Source organism: Lasiosphaeria miniovina, assembly GCF_030549165.1.
Source record: "Lasiosphaeria miniovina strain SMH2392-1A chromosome Unknown B0T26scaffold_5, whole genome shotgun sequence".
Lineage (NCBI taxonomy): Eukaryota > Fungi > Ascomycota > Sordariomycetes > Sordariales > Lasiosphaeriaceae > Lasiosphaeria > Lasiosphaeria miniovina.
In genome coordinates, this window is record NW_026848224.1 from 3,632,638 (window position 1) to 3,646,314 (window position 13,677).

General features: G+C 54.0%; 1 protein-coding gene across 1 annotated transcript; it reads left to right on the plus strand.

The window, feature by feature from the left end:
* Positions 1-5,525: 5,525 nt before the first annotated feature.
* On the plus strand, positions 5,526-7,769 carry B0T26DRAFT_650148 (uncharacterized protein; the record flags this gene model as incomplete). The annotated part of the gene is made up of 10 exons (XM_060438157.1): positions 5,526-6,065; positions 6,158-6,246; positions 6,329-6,460; positions 6,529-6,586; positions 6,658-6,779; positions 6,862-6,913; positions 6,983-7,205; positions 7,264-7,366; positions 7,434-7,669; positions 7,732-7,769. 10 exons carry the CDS (start codon positions 5,526-5,528, stop codon positions 7,767-7,769), a joined length of 1,593 nt encoding a protein of 530 aa, XP_060294807.1.
* Between the last annotated feature and the right edge of the window lie 5,908 nt (positions 7,770-13,677).

Below are 13,677 nucleotides of genomic sequence, written 5' to 3' on the forward strand. Positions count from 1 at the left end.
AAGAAGAGGGAGATGTGAAATGCAAAGTTGTGTTGTGGACTTTTATGGTTAGCCAAGTGGCAGCTTGGGCAACGTGAGACAACATGGAACCTCGATGAACAGGTTCAGCATCAGGAGTAAAGCAGTGTTAGTGACATTAAAGGCCGTTTGTTTAGGGTGCAATGAGCAGGCCATGTTATTTAGCAAGACGGCTTCTCGTGGCACTGTTCAGCATGGCGCACGTGAGGTTTTTGTTTATAAATCTAACAAGCCAAAATCTGGAGCTTATTGTTGTTGTCATATTTCTAGGACTGGCCGGTCGATAAAAACACCAAATCATGCGACAATCTTTACTATGATACTTTCAGCATAGAGACTCTTATAAACCTCGCCATCGTATGTTTAAAACATACTCCCGACCCTCACCCGAATTCGTTGTGGACTAAGCCTATCTTTAAATCCCAAAACTGCGCTCTACCACGCGTCGTGTGAAAATTGCAGTCCTTCTAGCTCCCCAAATGAAGTAGAGACATTTATCTATACTGGTGGTCGAAGTGAGTGATCCAGGTGGCAGCTGACCAATGCCGTATCAATGCCCTTTTTCACTCGTCCCGTTGCCCTCGACGGGACCGGGACACCCTTCTTCCGACGTCTTGAATGACGCCTTTCTCCCTCCTGACTTCCTAATTGACGTGTTCGTGTATATACATGTGCGAAATAGAAATGCCTTTGTCTCTTTGTAACCTTCTTGCCCATGTCCTTCCTTGTTGCCAACGCGTTCTTCCTGACCCCAACGGAACAAAAAACGAGAGAGCAGTCCCGTCGCCGTTTCCTCCTTGTTCGTCGTAGGCAACAGTTCAACTAATCTAGATAGAGACGTCAACTAAGTACACAACGGTTCAGACAGACAAGGCAGAGGCGCCCACGCCAACAAAGTTGAGAGGTCAAGGACAACGTGAAAACAGGAGAGCAAGAAAAGAGCAGGAGACTCCGTTATTGGTAGCTAGGATGCAACAAAATGGAACAAGGGGGAAGAAGAATAGGATGGCCTACAGGGAGTAGACTAATGCCGTATCAGCTCCTGCACCAGCCACGGCAGTCTATCCCAAACCTGTTGCGGATAGGCTGGTTATGAGACCAGCCACCGAAGCATCCCGCCGGCTTCTTCTTGAGAAGTACAACGCAGCTGCCAGCAACGAAATAATCAGTTTTGGCAGCATATCGGGTTGCACTTTGGCCTGTTAAAAATTGACGACGTATCCCACACGGTTGCTAGAGGGTGACGATTTCTCACAAGGGATCCAAACCTAAGAATGAAGAAGCCATGGATGAGAAATAGCACCCAGTTCGGTGCTTGACTATTTGTCGTAGGGAGGGATGAGGCGTCAAATGCCTCACTGGAGACTCAATGCTGGGCCAGTCGTAATTCATGCTCTGCACGATATAGCATAACAGCAAACAGCAGTCAAGCTAGTAAATCCATGTCCTTGCTCGATTCTTACCTGCTTCGTGCCTTCTTCCTCGGCATTCATAGCCCGTGAGAGTTGGTATTATAGCTGGTCTTCAATTTATGTCTAGGAGATTTTGCGCCCGCAATAGGGGGAACAAGACTCACTGTTGTGCCGCCTGTGACAAGGCCTTTAATATGAAGGCACACCTAAAAAAACACCTCAACTCGGCGGCGCACCAGAGATGGGTTGCTGCAGCCAACGTGTAACTTGAATCTCCCTTACCCTCTCCCAGGCGCAGATTTCACAAGAGCGCAGATTTCACAAGACCAGTTCCTCCTCGTCCTCTTCCCCGCAGGGATTTCACCAGACAAGTCATCTTTGTTTCCCTCCCCTTGTCTTCTACCAGACGGAGATTTCGGGGCTTTCCAGTCCTAGGGGCCGAAAGTCACCTCTCCATCTCAGCTGCGAGTCAGCCTTCGCCGGCCACTCACGAGGACATCAGCGAACGCGCGCATATGATCTATCGCGTGTACAAGAAGATAACCGGAATCAACCCCGTCCACTATCTCGAGTGGGGACGGGGAGGCCGATTGCCGAGCCCTCCGGGTGCGCCGAGAGCAGGAAGAGCAGGGGAATTCTCCGGGATAAAAAAAAAGGACGAAGGCGACCAAGACCCCAAAACTTCTAATTGTTTAAGGATTGCTCCCTTGGCCTTGGACGGCGTCGGCCGATGCTCTTAGGCGGATTGACATGGCCTACAAATTCCACCCGCCCGCGGTTCGAGGCCCATAAATGGTTCTTTCCTAATTATGCCTCACCCAGGTGAGAGGTACGTTTGGTATGCTTGACAATATTATCAAAACAAATTTTCCTTTGCTTATGAAGATCAGATCTAGGATCGTAGTGCTTCCTAAGGTAACTCTGTCAAGCATATCTCCCGTACGGACCCGGCTGAGAACTCGTCCACGCAGAAGAACTGAAAGCTACTTTTGTGGTCTGTCGAGGCGTTTTTCTTCGCATGAACGAGCCAAACCCCTTGCGCTTCCCGGCGCTGGCGACAAGCGAACCAGCCCCAGAACGACGGCCTGCGCGTGCTTCGCGCCCCTCCCCTAGACACAGATCACTGAGCGTCTCAAGTGCTCAATGTGTGTGGGCACAACGCGGCATTTTTCGAGGCTGGACTTGCGGAGAATTGTTTATTAATTAGGTAGCTGGTGGCTACCTACATTGGTATCTAGTCATATCTATCTAGTCATATCTACCTGGTCATGCTGAGAGACCACCCCCAGCCTGCGAATGCAAAGGACTCAGTGATCTGACGCTTGTTCGCCACACGCTGGAGCGCGAATTCCTTCCTGAGAGCACATATTGGCAGCAACCCGCGCCTTGCCTCGCACTCCCCAGATCAGCGAGTGCTTGTCGTTCTCTGAAACCCGTGCACATGACGCTTGGCTGTGGACGGCGGTGTCTTGTTTCCTGTCTTGAAACCGCAGCTGGGACATGGTTGTCGGCTGCCGTGTCTCGGGTACTGGGTGTGCTCTGCTTGGCCGTGGTGCTTCTCTGTAGCCGGGTAGGGATTTCTGGCGTGGCCGAGAGAGGATTCAGGCAATAAGACTCTGTCTAGGGCAGACGGGGATGAGTGGATACTGCTGGAGACGAGCTCGGTGCCTCGGTCGACGAGGCCTGCCGCAAAAGCCGAGGGGGTTGACTCGGGCAGCGGAATTAAACAAGCAGGCAATAAACAACATTGAACACCGGGCCGACGGTAGCCCGCAAGGGGACCAGCTGGCAGACCACCAAGGTGAGCGAGCCAGGGGAAGCGTTGGCTCTAGGCACGGTGGGTCTGCCAGGTTAGCACTAGAGGATTAAGCCGTGTGTCTAGCAGTAGCTGGGGGCTTGGGACGGCTCGTCGTGCGGGCGACAAGTGCCGACTGTTAGATGCACGCTCGAAGTAGTTGCATATTAGCCAAGATGACGTCTACTAGGCACTAGGCAGTCAGCGCGCTAGGACTAGGACTGGGTCCCACGAAAACGGGACGTCGTCATAGTCGAGAGGCCGTCGGGAGAAGACGTGTTTCGGAATGGCTTTTACGTTTGGCCGTCTGTCTCGACGCGGGCGTTAGTAAACGGCTAGCCGTCGCGGCGCCGACTTACGTGCAACTAGACAGAATAAGGCTGCATTAGCATATACGATTTTCACTTTACAGAAAAGTGGTTCGTGTGGATGAGGGCTGCAATGGGCCGTTACCCACAAAACCCCACACCAAGGGAGGAGAACATCGTCCGACTCTGGCGTGGTGCTGCTCAGCGAGCCAAACGGGCGGGAACGAACGTAGGGTGCGCGCGCTGCCCTTGTTGGGAGTGATGGATGGATCCCTATTGCTATTAGCGCCGAAATCCAAAACACGCCAAATCTGGGGATCTTCCCCGGGGCGCGGGTAAATAAGCTTTCTCTGGTTGCTGGGCATTTTTTCTTCTCATTTCTCCGGGCGCGAACTGGTCCGAACACCCGCACGTTCGCGCGCGCGCGCACAAACATACACACACACACACACACACATATATATACAGGATCGATCGAGCTGCGTGCGTGCGTGGCGCGCGTGTGCCTGAGACGCGATCCCGCACAAGGTAGCATCCAGAGGTAAATCAAAACCATTTCTACCCGGTTCTGCCTCAAATTTGGCAAATTCAGAGAGAGATGCTCGACGAGGTGGTGTGCTGCAGACTGTGTGTTATGGCAGGCAGGAATGCGTGCAGCCATCGTCATCCGTGGATGCAGCATCAGGGCATCTCCAGAACTAGGCTCCCGTCGTCCGGATCAACGCTGGACATTACTCAGGCTCTGGAGACCGGTAAAAAATCTACGATGCGGGCTCTCACGTGTCGAGGCGTGGGGTGCAGCGAGTGCCTTGGAATCCGGGGTTAATTTGGATAAATCGCGGCATTGCTCGAAATCGCGGAGAGACAGCGGCCAGCACTGTCGCGGGCGCTGCGCTCAGCACTGCACCTATGACAGCAGCGCAGAATGGGGAGCGGACCTAGGCTGCGGACCTAGGCTGCGGACGGCGGCACAAAGCCAGAAATCTAAAATTTCGCTTCGGATATTGATCTGACGACCTAATTGGGACGGCGGCCCCCCCTGGCGCAATAAGACCAATAACGCACAAGCTGCCCGTGGATGTTCAAGCAAAGCCGTTGCGCCCACCCACTCACTACTCGCTGGTGCGGCACTGGCGGCGAGTCTGCAACTGCCTTGGATGGCCGACTTCACCCAGTCGGGCGTTAGGGCCCGCCGCCACCCCCAGCACCACCGGCATATCGTTTTTGGTGACGGAGCATCGAGCCTAGTCTCTCGGCAGACGCCGCCGCAGCCCCATAGATGCCAGTGCCAAGAGCATGAACTAGACCAACAGACAGCCTAGCCATAGAGCCATGGAGCCATGGAGCCGTTGACCCACGGAATCGACCGTCGCTCGACGGGCTCGGGGCTATGGACTGGACTACCTATCTTAGCCCCAGGCCAAGCGTCACCTCTTCCACCACCGTCACCGCCGATCCACCGACACCAGGCACTACCTCGGACTAGCTCCAACCGTCGAATCAACTTTTAAACGTCCAGGTCGCGTCCCATCTAGACCACCGGGCTTTCCCTCCATCCCGCCAACCTCTCTGCATTGCCCTGGCACTCTTGGTTGGGGTTTATCTACATTATACTTGCCGCAGTCTATCCACCTCCCCCCTCAAGGTTCACTGCGACCCTGGATCCGGGATCGTTATATCATTGGAACGAACGCCTCCCCTGACACCACCCATCCTTGCCATCCATCCACAGGCACCCTCTTCTGGTCGAGCCTCGAGTTCGTAAACAAACAGTTCACCTCCTCACTCGCCTATACCACCACCCGCTCGTACGCCTCTTACTCGTCCATAATATCGAACACATCCACATCAGCTCCACGAAAGGTCGCTACCCGCCCCAGCCCTCTGGCAGTCGGCGGGTGATTGCCATCCCAGGTCACCCCCCGTTCGGCCGTCGAGCTTGTCTGCGTCTCGGAAGGGCCCAAGGTCGAGGTTCAAGGGTCACGGTACGACATGTCTTCAGAATGGACTCGGGGCAAGGCCACCGTCACGCACCAGGACTTCGATGACGCAGAGAAAGGCATCTATGACGGCACGCAGAACCTGCCAGTGCTCCCGCCGGCGGCCTACATGGACGAAAAGGACACGACCATCGCCACCTTCGCGTCGCCCGCCTCGCCTGTCCACGAGGGCATCACGCCCTTCTCGAGCGTGCCGGCCCTGTCGCTGGCATGGCCCAATGGCTGGAAGGTCTCCAGCTCCAAAACGGCCATGGTGCCGGACCCGGCCGCCAAGAAGACGCCGGCGCCGGCCCTCGACAAGGTCAGCCGCTGGATCCTCTTCGTGCTGTGGTTCAACACGTACCGCAAGTTCTTCACCTTCGTCACCCTGCTCAACCTGACGGGAATCATCCTGGCCGCCCTCGGCCGCTTCTCTTACGCCGAGGACCATCTCGGCGCCCTCGTGCTGGGCAACCTCTTGTGCGCCATCCTGATGCGCAACGAGCTGTTCCTGCGGTTCCTTTACATAATTGCCATCTACGGCCTGCGAAGCGTATGTTCCCCCCTTCATTCTCCCTCAAACACTGCCCCCGTCAACAATCGTGACGACGTGTTAGCTAACCCGCAAGTTTGCGTTGTTTGCAGTGGGCCCCGCTGTGCGTCAAGCTCGCCGTGACTTCGGTCTTGCAGCACGTCGGAGGCATCCACTCCGGGTGCGCCCTCTCGGGCGCTGGGTAAGGCCGACCACCCAATCCACTCCCTCCCCACGCTGCAGGCGAATCGGCCCTAACATCCTCTTTTTCTCGTCCCATCTAGCTGGCTCGCGTACAAGGTGGTCGACATCATTCGCTATCGCGCCATGCAGCACCCTGCCGTGATCGCTGCTGGGCTGGTCACCAACGTGCTCGTCATCATCTCGGTGCTGAGCGCCTTCCCCTGGGTCCGCAAGTGAGTCATTTACTTCTCCTGCACCATATATCGGCTTGCTAACCCCGGGTTTTTTTTTCTTGGCTCAGCTACCATCATAATGTGTTTGAGAGGCACCACCGCTTCGTCGGGTGGATGGGGCTCGCAGTGCGTATTCTTGTCCCCTCACCATCCACATCTGCGGGAAGGCAACAGAAACTGACCAATGGCGATAACAGACGACGTGGGTCTTTGTCATTCTAGGGAATTCCTACGACATCAAGCTCGGCGAGTGGAGGGCCGATGCGAATTCGCTGCTTAGCGCCCAGGAGCTGTGGTTTGCCGTTTTCATGACGGTATTGTACGTGGAAAAACACCCGACCCCCCCTGTTTGTGCCCAGAGCTTGGCGCTAATGCTGTTGTCTTTTTTTTTTCTTGTACAGTGTCCTCATCCCCTGGGTCACGCTCCGAGAAGTGCCCGTCGAGGTTGAGATTGTGGGTCCCCCTTTCCACTGCAATGCAATGCCTCGTGTCCTTTTTGACTGACACGCGGTTTCATCAAAGCCCTCGCCCAAGGTCGCCATCCTGCGCTTCAACCGCGGCATGCAGCAGGGACTCCTAGGCCGCATCAGCCGCACCTCTATTATGGAGTATCACGCCTTCGGCATCATCAGCGAGGGACGGAAGTCCCAGTACCACTACATGATCTGCGGCGTTCAGGGGGATTTCACCAAGGGCCTCGTTGCTGACCCGCCAAAGACGGTGTGGACCCGGGAGTTGAAATTTGGTACGTCTTCTGGGAAAATCGGCAACGAGAGAGAAGTTGCTAACACGACGAACAATAGCCGGTGTCGGCCACGCATCTGCCATGTTCAAGAGAGGCATTCGCGTCTGCACTGGAACCGGAATCGGGGCGGCGTTGTCTACATGCATCCAGAGCCCGAATTGGTGAGTCCAGAAGCAACTTTCATCAAGCTTCGCAGTTCGGCCAGGCTTGCTAATTGTTCGTCAACAGGTTCCTCATTTGGATAGGGTCTAACCAGGAAAAGACGTTCGGGCCGACGATAACGCGCCTGATCCGTGACAACATTGAGCCAGAGAGGATGATTCTTTGGGACACCAAGAAGCAGGGAGGGCGGCCCGACACAATGCGGCTCCTCAAAGACACGTGGGAGAGCTTTGGGGCCGAGGTCATCTTCATCACTTCCAACATGCAGGGCAATGACGAGATGATGCAAGGCTGCCGTGCAGGTACGTTGCGACAAGACACCAGAAAAATTCGTGGCGAGACTGCTAACATTTTGATGGCGCAGCCGGATTACACGCATTTGGCACTCTGTGGGACTTTTGAGAAACGATAAATAACCCGGGAACTCGGATAGTGCATCGCCTTGCTGGAGTTATCGTTTCTCACACACATTTGCACGGAGAGAGAGAGGAGAAACATGTAGCATGGATCGAAGTAGAGACTTGGCACAGAGCCAGGCAGCATTGATGGGAAAGGGTAGAAATCATCCCCCGCAGCATGGAGAGAGAAGGAGGGAGAGAGAGGGAGGGAGAGAGAGACATAGCGCGCGAGTAGAGTTTTTGGCTTGTTTTCACTCCCATCTTCATTCTTCATTTTTGGTACATGTTTCAATACTTCATGTTGGAAAAGAAGAGGCGTGGATTTCAGCGTCGGAGTAGAAATTTGGGATTCGACGCACAGCCGCGTGGCTGGCATTTTTGGATGTGTAAACTCATTGTTTACCAAGGATGGCTTCATCTGGGATTAATTCAATCTGTATATATCTACATAAATACATATCACCAACACACACACACACACATACACACATACACACACACACACATACATATCTCACCACCACTGGGGTGCGCGGAACATTGGCCGCAGCGGACAAGCGTATTTCGTGCTCACCTGTCGTTCCTTCCTGGCCCTCGACCGGTTTCTCGCCACCCACACCTCCCGATTGCGCCGATCACGACGTGCGTCAGGAGACCACATGGCATACACACATGGTGGCCCGAAGCAGTAGGTCCAGGTCCAGGTCCAGGTCCAGGTCCCCGAACCCGAACTGTCCGGTTCCCCACGTGTAGATACTAGATAGCAGCACACCCTACCTACCGCCGCAAGAAGCAGAGACGACATCAGTATTAGTGTGCTACCAAAAATGGTGCGGCGGATGGGACACTCTGATATTATTCATTGTGCAGCGCAGCTGCCACCACAGGGCGAGGCAGCCAGGCACACGTATCATCTCGTGGGCCGACGAGTCCCGCGAGGCTGCCCCTCCGGATCAGCGGGCCTGGACTGTCCCAAACAGCAATGCCGAGAGCACTCGCCCTCGCCCCCCTGGGCCCTGGCTGCACAATTCTCCCCAGACTCTATGCATCCCTGCCACCCAGGGTGCCAAGGCGGTCCTCCCTTCGATCCTCCAGGCCAAGAAACCCCCGATCCTTTCAACCCGGTTCGATCAGCGCAGCGATCAGGTTTGGCGCAGCACTGAGCAGCAGATACACACAGGCCGGCAGATGTGCTGGGCACTGCACTGCACTGCACACACGCACACACACTCACACACACACACACACACACAAACACACACGTTCAATGGGGGCACACTAACATTTTTGTTATAATGGATTTTACCCTCGGGGCTTCCTCGGGCGAGGTGCTCGGCGCTTCACCCGGCGCGCCCCTCATTGGGTGGGGTGGCATCGCCGGGGGGGGGGGGGGGGGGTGTTTGCGGCTACCCTGCCCGTTCCGTTGTTATTACTAGCCTCTTAGGTATTCCTCCTCCACCTTCTCCCCACAGGGCTAAATAATTATCACCCTCTAGGGTAATTATTGTCCAATGGGCAGGGGTCGGGCCCCAGTATTTTCCTTTCGCTGTCCAACATCACGTCACGTCGCTGCTAGGTTTGGGACGGGGTAGGTAGGGTGTAAGTACTTGGCACGGGGAAATGGTGGGCCAGGAACCGATGTCACCGTCGCCGGTCCACGAATCTCGCTGGGCGTGTTATTAAGCGCACTTGGGTCTTTCAGCCACCTCTCGTGAACACGTGCAGGATAGGCAGCCTGTTAATCACGCATCTCTTGGAGAAAGACAAAGAGAGACACCTGCATGTTCCTGGCAGCGTCTAGGCCCGCTGCGTGTTCTTCCGTGGTGTGGCAAGTGCAATTGCCACGGCCCTCTGACGAGAAGTGGCGCAGGGACGTGTAGCCGGGCCTGATAAAGACGGTTGCACGACTTGCCTGAGTGGGGTAATACGAATTCCGCTGCCGCTGCAGCCGCCCCCGATGAAGCCACCTACGCCCTGCGGTAGCTGGCAAGACCAACACCGCACATAAACGGCGTCGCACGTCGTGCTAGTGTCACCCGCCGCGCCGGAGGCACATCACCACGGCCGCTAGTGCCGGTGCAGCGCAGGCCGTACGAGGCTCGGAGCCTCAATAATCACTAACGAAGTCTCGGCAGCCGGCTTGCTGTACTATGGAGATGGCTTCGTCATCGGCGCAATGGCTATCTGAAAGCCACCGCATTGATGCCAAGGAAACTTCGCCTCCAATGTTATCGTGCACGTGTCAGACGGAAAGAAGGACCAGGTCCCGGCTCCCCTCTTCCATCGTGGCAATGCCAAGTTCCGGTCTATCCCCTGACCGGTTCCTCGGGGTAACTCGCAGCCGTATGCCTGCTTACCACATGTCAATGGCCTTGTTGTCTCCGGTAATCTCAACAAGTGGCGATGGCCAGACGGGCCGAGAAGCGTGGTTGGCACACGGGCGGCTGGGCCCGCGTGCGCCCTTCTCCGATGTCGGCCCGACCCGACGACACGACATATCGAGCACGTCCGTCTCCCTACCCTGTCTCTACGCTGATGCGCTCCCTGAAGTCTATGGGTAGGTTTTATGTCTGTGAAGAAACAGCGAGAGAGAAGAAAATAGATAGAAAATCCAGCTATGGAAAAGCTAAAGAAGCGTCTGAGAAGATGACTTCGCACTGCAGACATGTGCCGGCCATCACCGCTCCCACCGAGATGCAAAAGCAAGCTTTATGGGGTGCCTAAAATAGATATCACAGGTGTTCGACATACTAACTCGCAGTCTAAACTACTTCACAAGTTCCGCTATCGTTCTGTCAGCCTGGCGTGCTTGTTTTCCATTGAGATTGAGCGTTTGGGCCCTCATCAAACCTTCGTCGGTTTCCCCCTGCTTGTTCTTCCTGTTTGCTCCATCGTTTGTATCACCATCCCATTACGGGGTCAAACCTGTCGCAAATGATACAGGGGACTTTACAGCCCAAGTATGAGTTGCAACCACAGCGTACTGGTGGGAATCCTGCAGGCTAGGAGGAGGAGGACGAATATCAATACTACCCAAATTATACGTCCACTGTAGCTAGCTGGGACCGCTTCCTCCTAATTTTCATGGTTTCACGACAAATAATGAAAATATGGAGAGTGTAACCAGCCGTCCCTAGGCCAAATATAATATACACGGTGAATGAGTACCCAAAGACAAAAAGCACACCAGATGTCATGACAAAAACCAGGGTTGCCCAAAGATAGAATTCCTCAACAGTAACTTCCTTTGCGCCATGTCCTGGGACGACACGTTTACCTGGAGCATCACGTGACAACGATGGCTCAGTCAGATCTCCGGCCGGTTGCTCGGCCGGTTGTGCTGTTGGGCGCACCGTTGGATGTCCAGTTATGGTTTGACTCTCTTGCGATTCAATATTCGAGTCTGGCTCAGATGACGGACTACTCGCATAGCTTCTACTCCGTATCTCCACAGGTATTCTATGTAAAGGTGAATTTGGTATAGCTTGTTCGTTGGGATCCTGACTGGCGGGGCTTATGTCCATAGTATCGTTGGCGGCGTTGGTTTTGGAATCATTGCCTGAGGTGTTCATATCTGCAAAGAAAAGTAGATTAGCTCGTAAAAAAACTGACGTGGTGTGGGGAGTACACACTGACGATAGTCTCTATAGCACATAGACAAGGCAGGGCGAGTAGGACAATGCCATAAAGAAACACCTGGATCGTAAAGGAGATGCTGCTTCTAGTTGAGGCGGAAAAGTCTCTTCCAAAGTATAGACTATCAGGAGGGATTTCAATCTCCAAATGTGCCGCCAAGTTGACATTCGGTGAACCGCTAAGGAGTCTAACGCAATCCAGTTGTCGATTATTCTGATCTCGCCACCCTTTCGCTTTTCGGATTGTTCGATTAGATAGCAGGTGATATCTTGCTTAAAGCTCGGGTTGCGGCCGGTGAGCACGTTGGACAGCCATGGCCGTATTCGCATACGTGCCTGTCCGCCCGTGGGCCATGAATAACCCATGATTCCTTGAGGAACGAATCTGTAATATGCGTTGATGAAGATAAACGTGACGGCTACCCAATATAAGAAGTCACAAGATTGAACTGCACAGGCGAGGGAATTTCCACAAGCCCCCGCGAACACTCGTAGAAAGAAGGCAGCCCTTAAGAGGGCGACGAGTGTAATCATACACAGAATCCGAAGCCATCTTTCCAGTCTGCGGGCGGAAAGTAATCTTGAAGTGCTACCAGAGTCAAGACATGAGCGCTTGTCGCAAAAAAGGCGAGATCAGAGCCGATGATCATGGAAAAGTTGGAGATGCTGCAGAGCAGCGTGAAGACGGCGACCAGTATTGCAATGCCTATGACGAGGCTCTGGTTGCTCAAAGACAAAATAAGGCTTCAAAGCCGGCAACACGTGCCCTTCGAAGAGCGTCTGACTCGGTAGGCACAGGAGCGATCCGAAACAACTTGGATCTAACTTGGGCCACCACAAGCATGTCGAGAGCTGTATATGCTGCCTGTGGGAGTCCAAAACTGAAATACGCCACGATTAATGCCACGTGGGAGAGAGCCGTCATTGTCAAAAGGAACAGCATTATCTGGGTGTGGTAAGTCAGTTGCATTACCAGCAGTACATTCGGGGAGTTCTGATTAAGACTATGTTGAAGGACAAATAACTACTGACCCCAATTCCTGCGACATCAGGATCTGCGGCAGTCTGCCAGTAGGTTTCGTTGGACTTGGCACAGTCCATCTCCCCGGAGAGATTGAGAAACATGGTGAACCAGGTCAAAGTAGAGCGGCTGACGGGAGAACGCGTGCTGTGTACGTCTCACATGTAGGGGCTATAGAAATGGCAAAGACTCGTCATGCTGAGAGGTTTGGCTTATCTAGGGCTGATTTTTGCTGACGAATTGAGAGAGATATGAAGATGTCAGCGGTGCTTCAGGTGAATGACTTGCCAGTGGGCAAATTAATATCCCATATCTGCCTGCAAAAGTACTCTGTGACTCTTTCATTGACGGTGGCAGTGCTCCCTGGCGGCCCGGGACTTTGATGTTTCCCCAACGCGGCTAAATAACGCTGCGCTACAATCCCACCGGTCTCGATTTCGAAGTACGTCAACTAAAGGTTTTTGTTACTATGAAGATTGCTTGTCAGCCTTTTCATCTTCGAGATGGCGGAAGGTAAAAGAGAAATCTAGCCCGGACTCGGCCCAGGATTAAAGGTTGGTAGTTATTATTTGCCGAGATACCACGCTCCCTAATGTGTTCCGTTCAATGCCGACACGGATTTTTTGAGGACGATAATTCTTGCCCAGGGAACCCGCATCCACACCGCCCTGTTCAGGCCAGAGATTCCTTCCGAGTTTGCCGCAAGCTGACCGTAGAATAATCTTTTGCTGGACACGAGAATCGCCGACACGTAAGTTTTGCATCGCCCTCTTCGCCCTCTTCGCCCTGAATATCATGTCGAAAATCAGAGCTCCAGGCGAGTTGTAACCCTGGTGGGAGTGTAATGACACTACCGAGGGCCTGTTGGCGGCGGCGTCCAAGCAGTCCCTTCTGTGCCTGGTCTCGCACATGCTGCCTGCGGGAGGCAACAAAACCGGTCTATATCGATTCGTGTTCAACCATTCACCGGGTCACTCGGGCACGGGAAATACCTCGACCGCTATAATCCGTGACGAGGAGGCTTGGATAACGTTAGGTAGGGGTGGGAAAGTGGCGTATTATCCCCGCTATTTTCTCCGGCCCGAAAATGGGCATGACTGCAGCACTCTTGGCTGGTGTTCGGCTGATGAAATTGATGGCCGATCTCACGGCCGAAGACGACGGCGCCCTAGGCATAGCCAGTACTTTGTGTCTCGACAATACCTGGGAATATCTTGAAATCTGCAAGCCCTGGGCGGCGAGATATTGGAGGTATT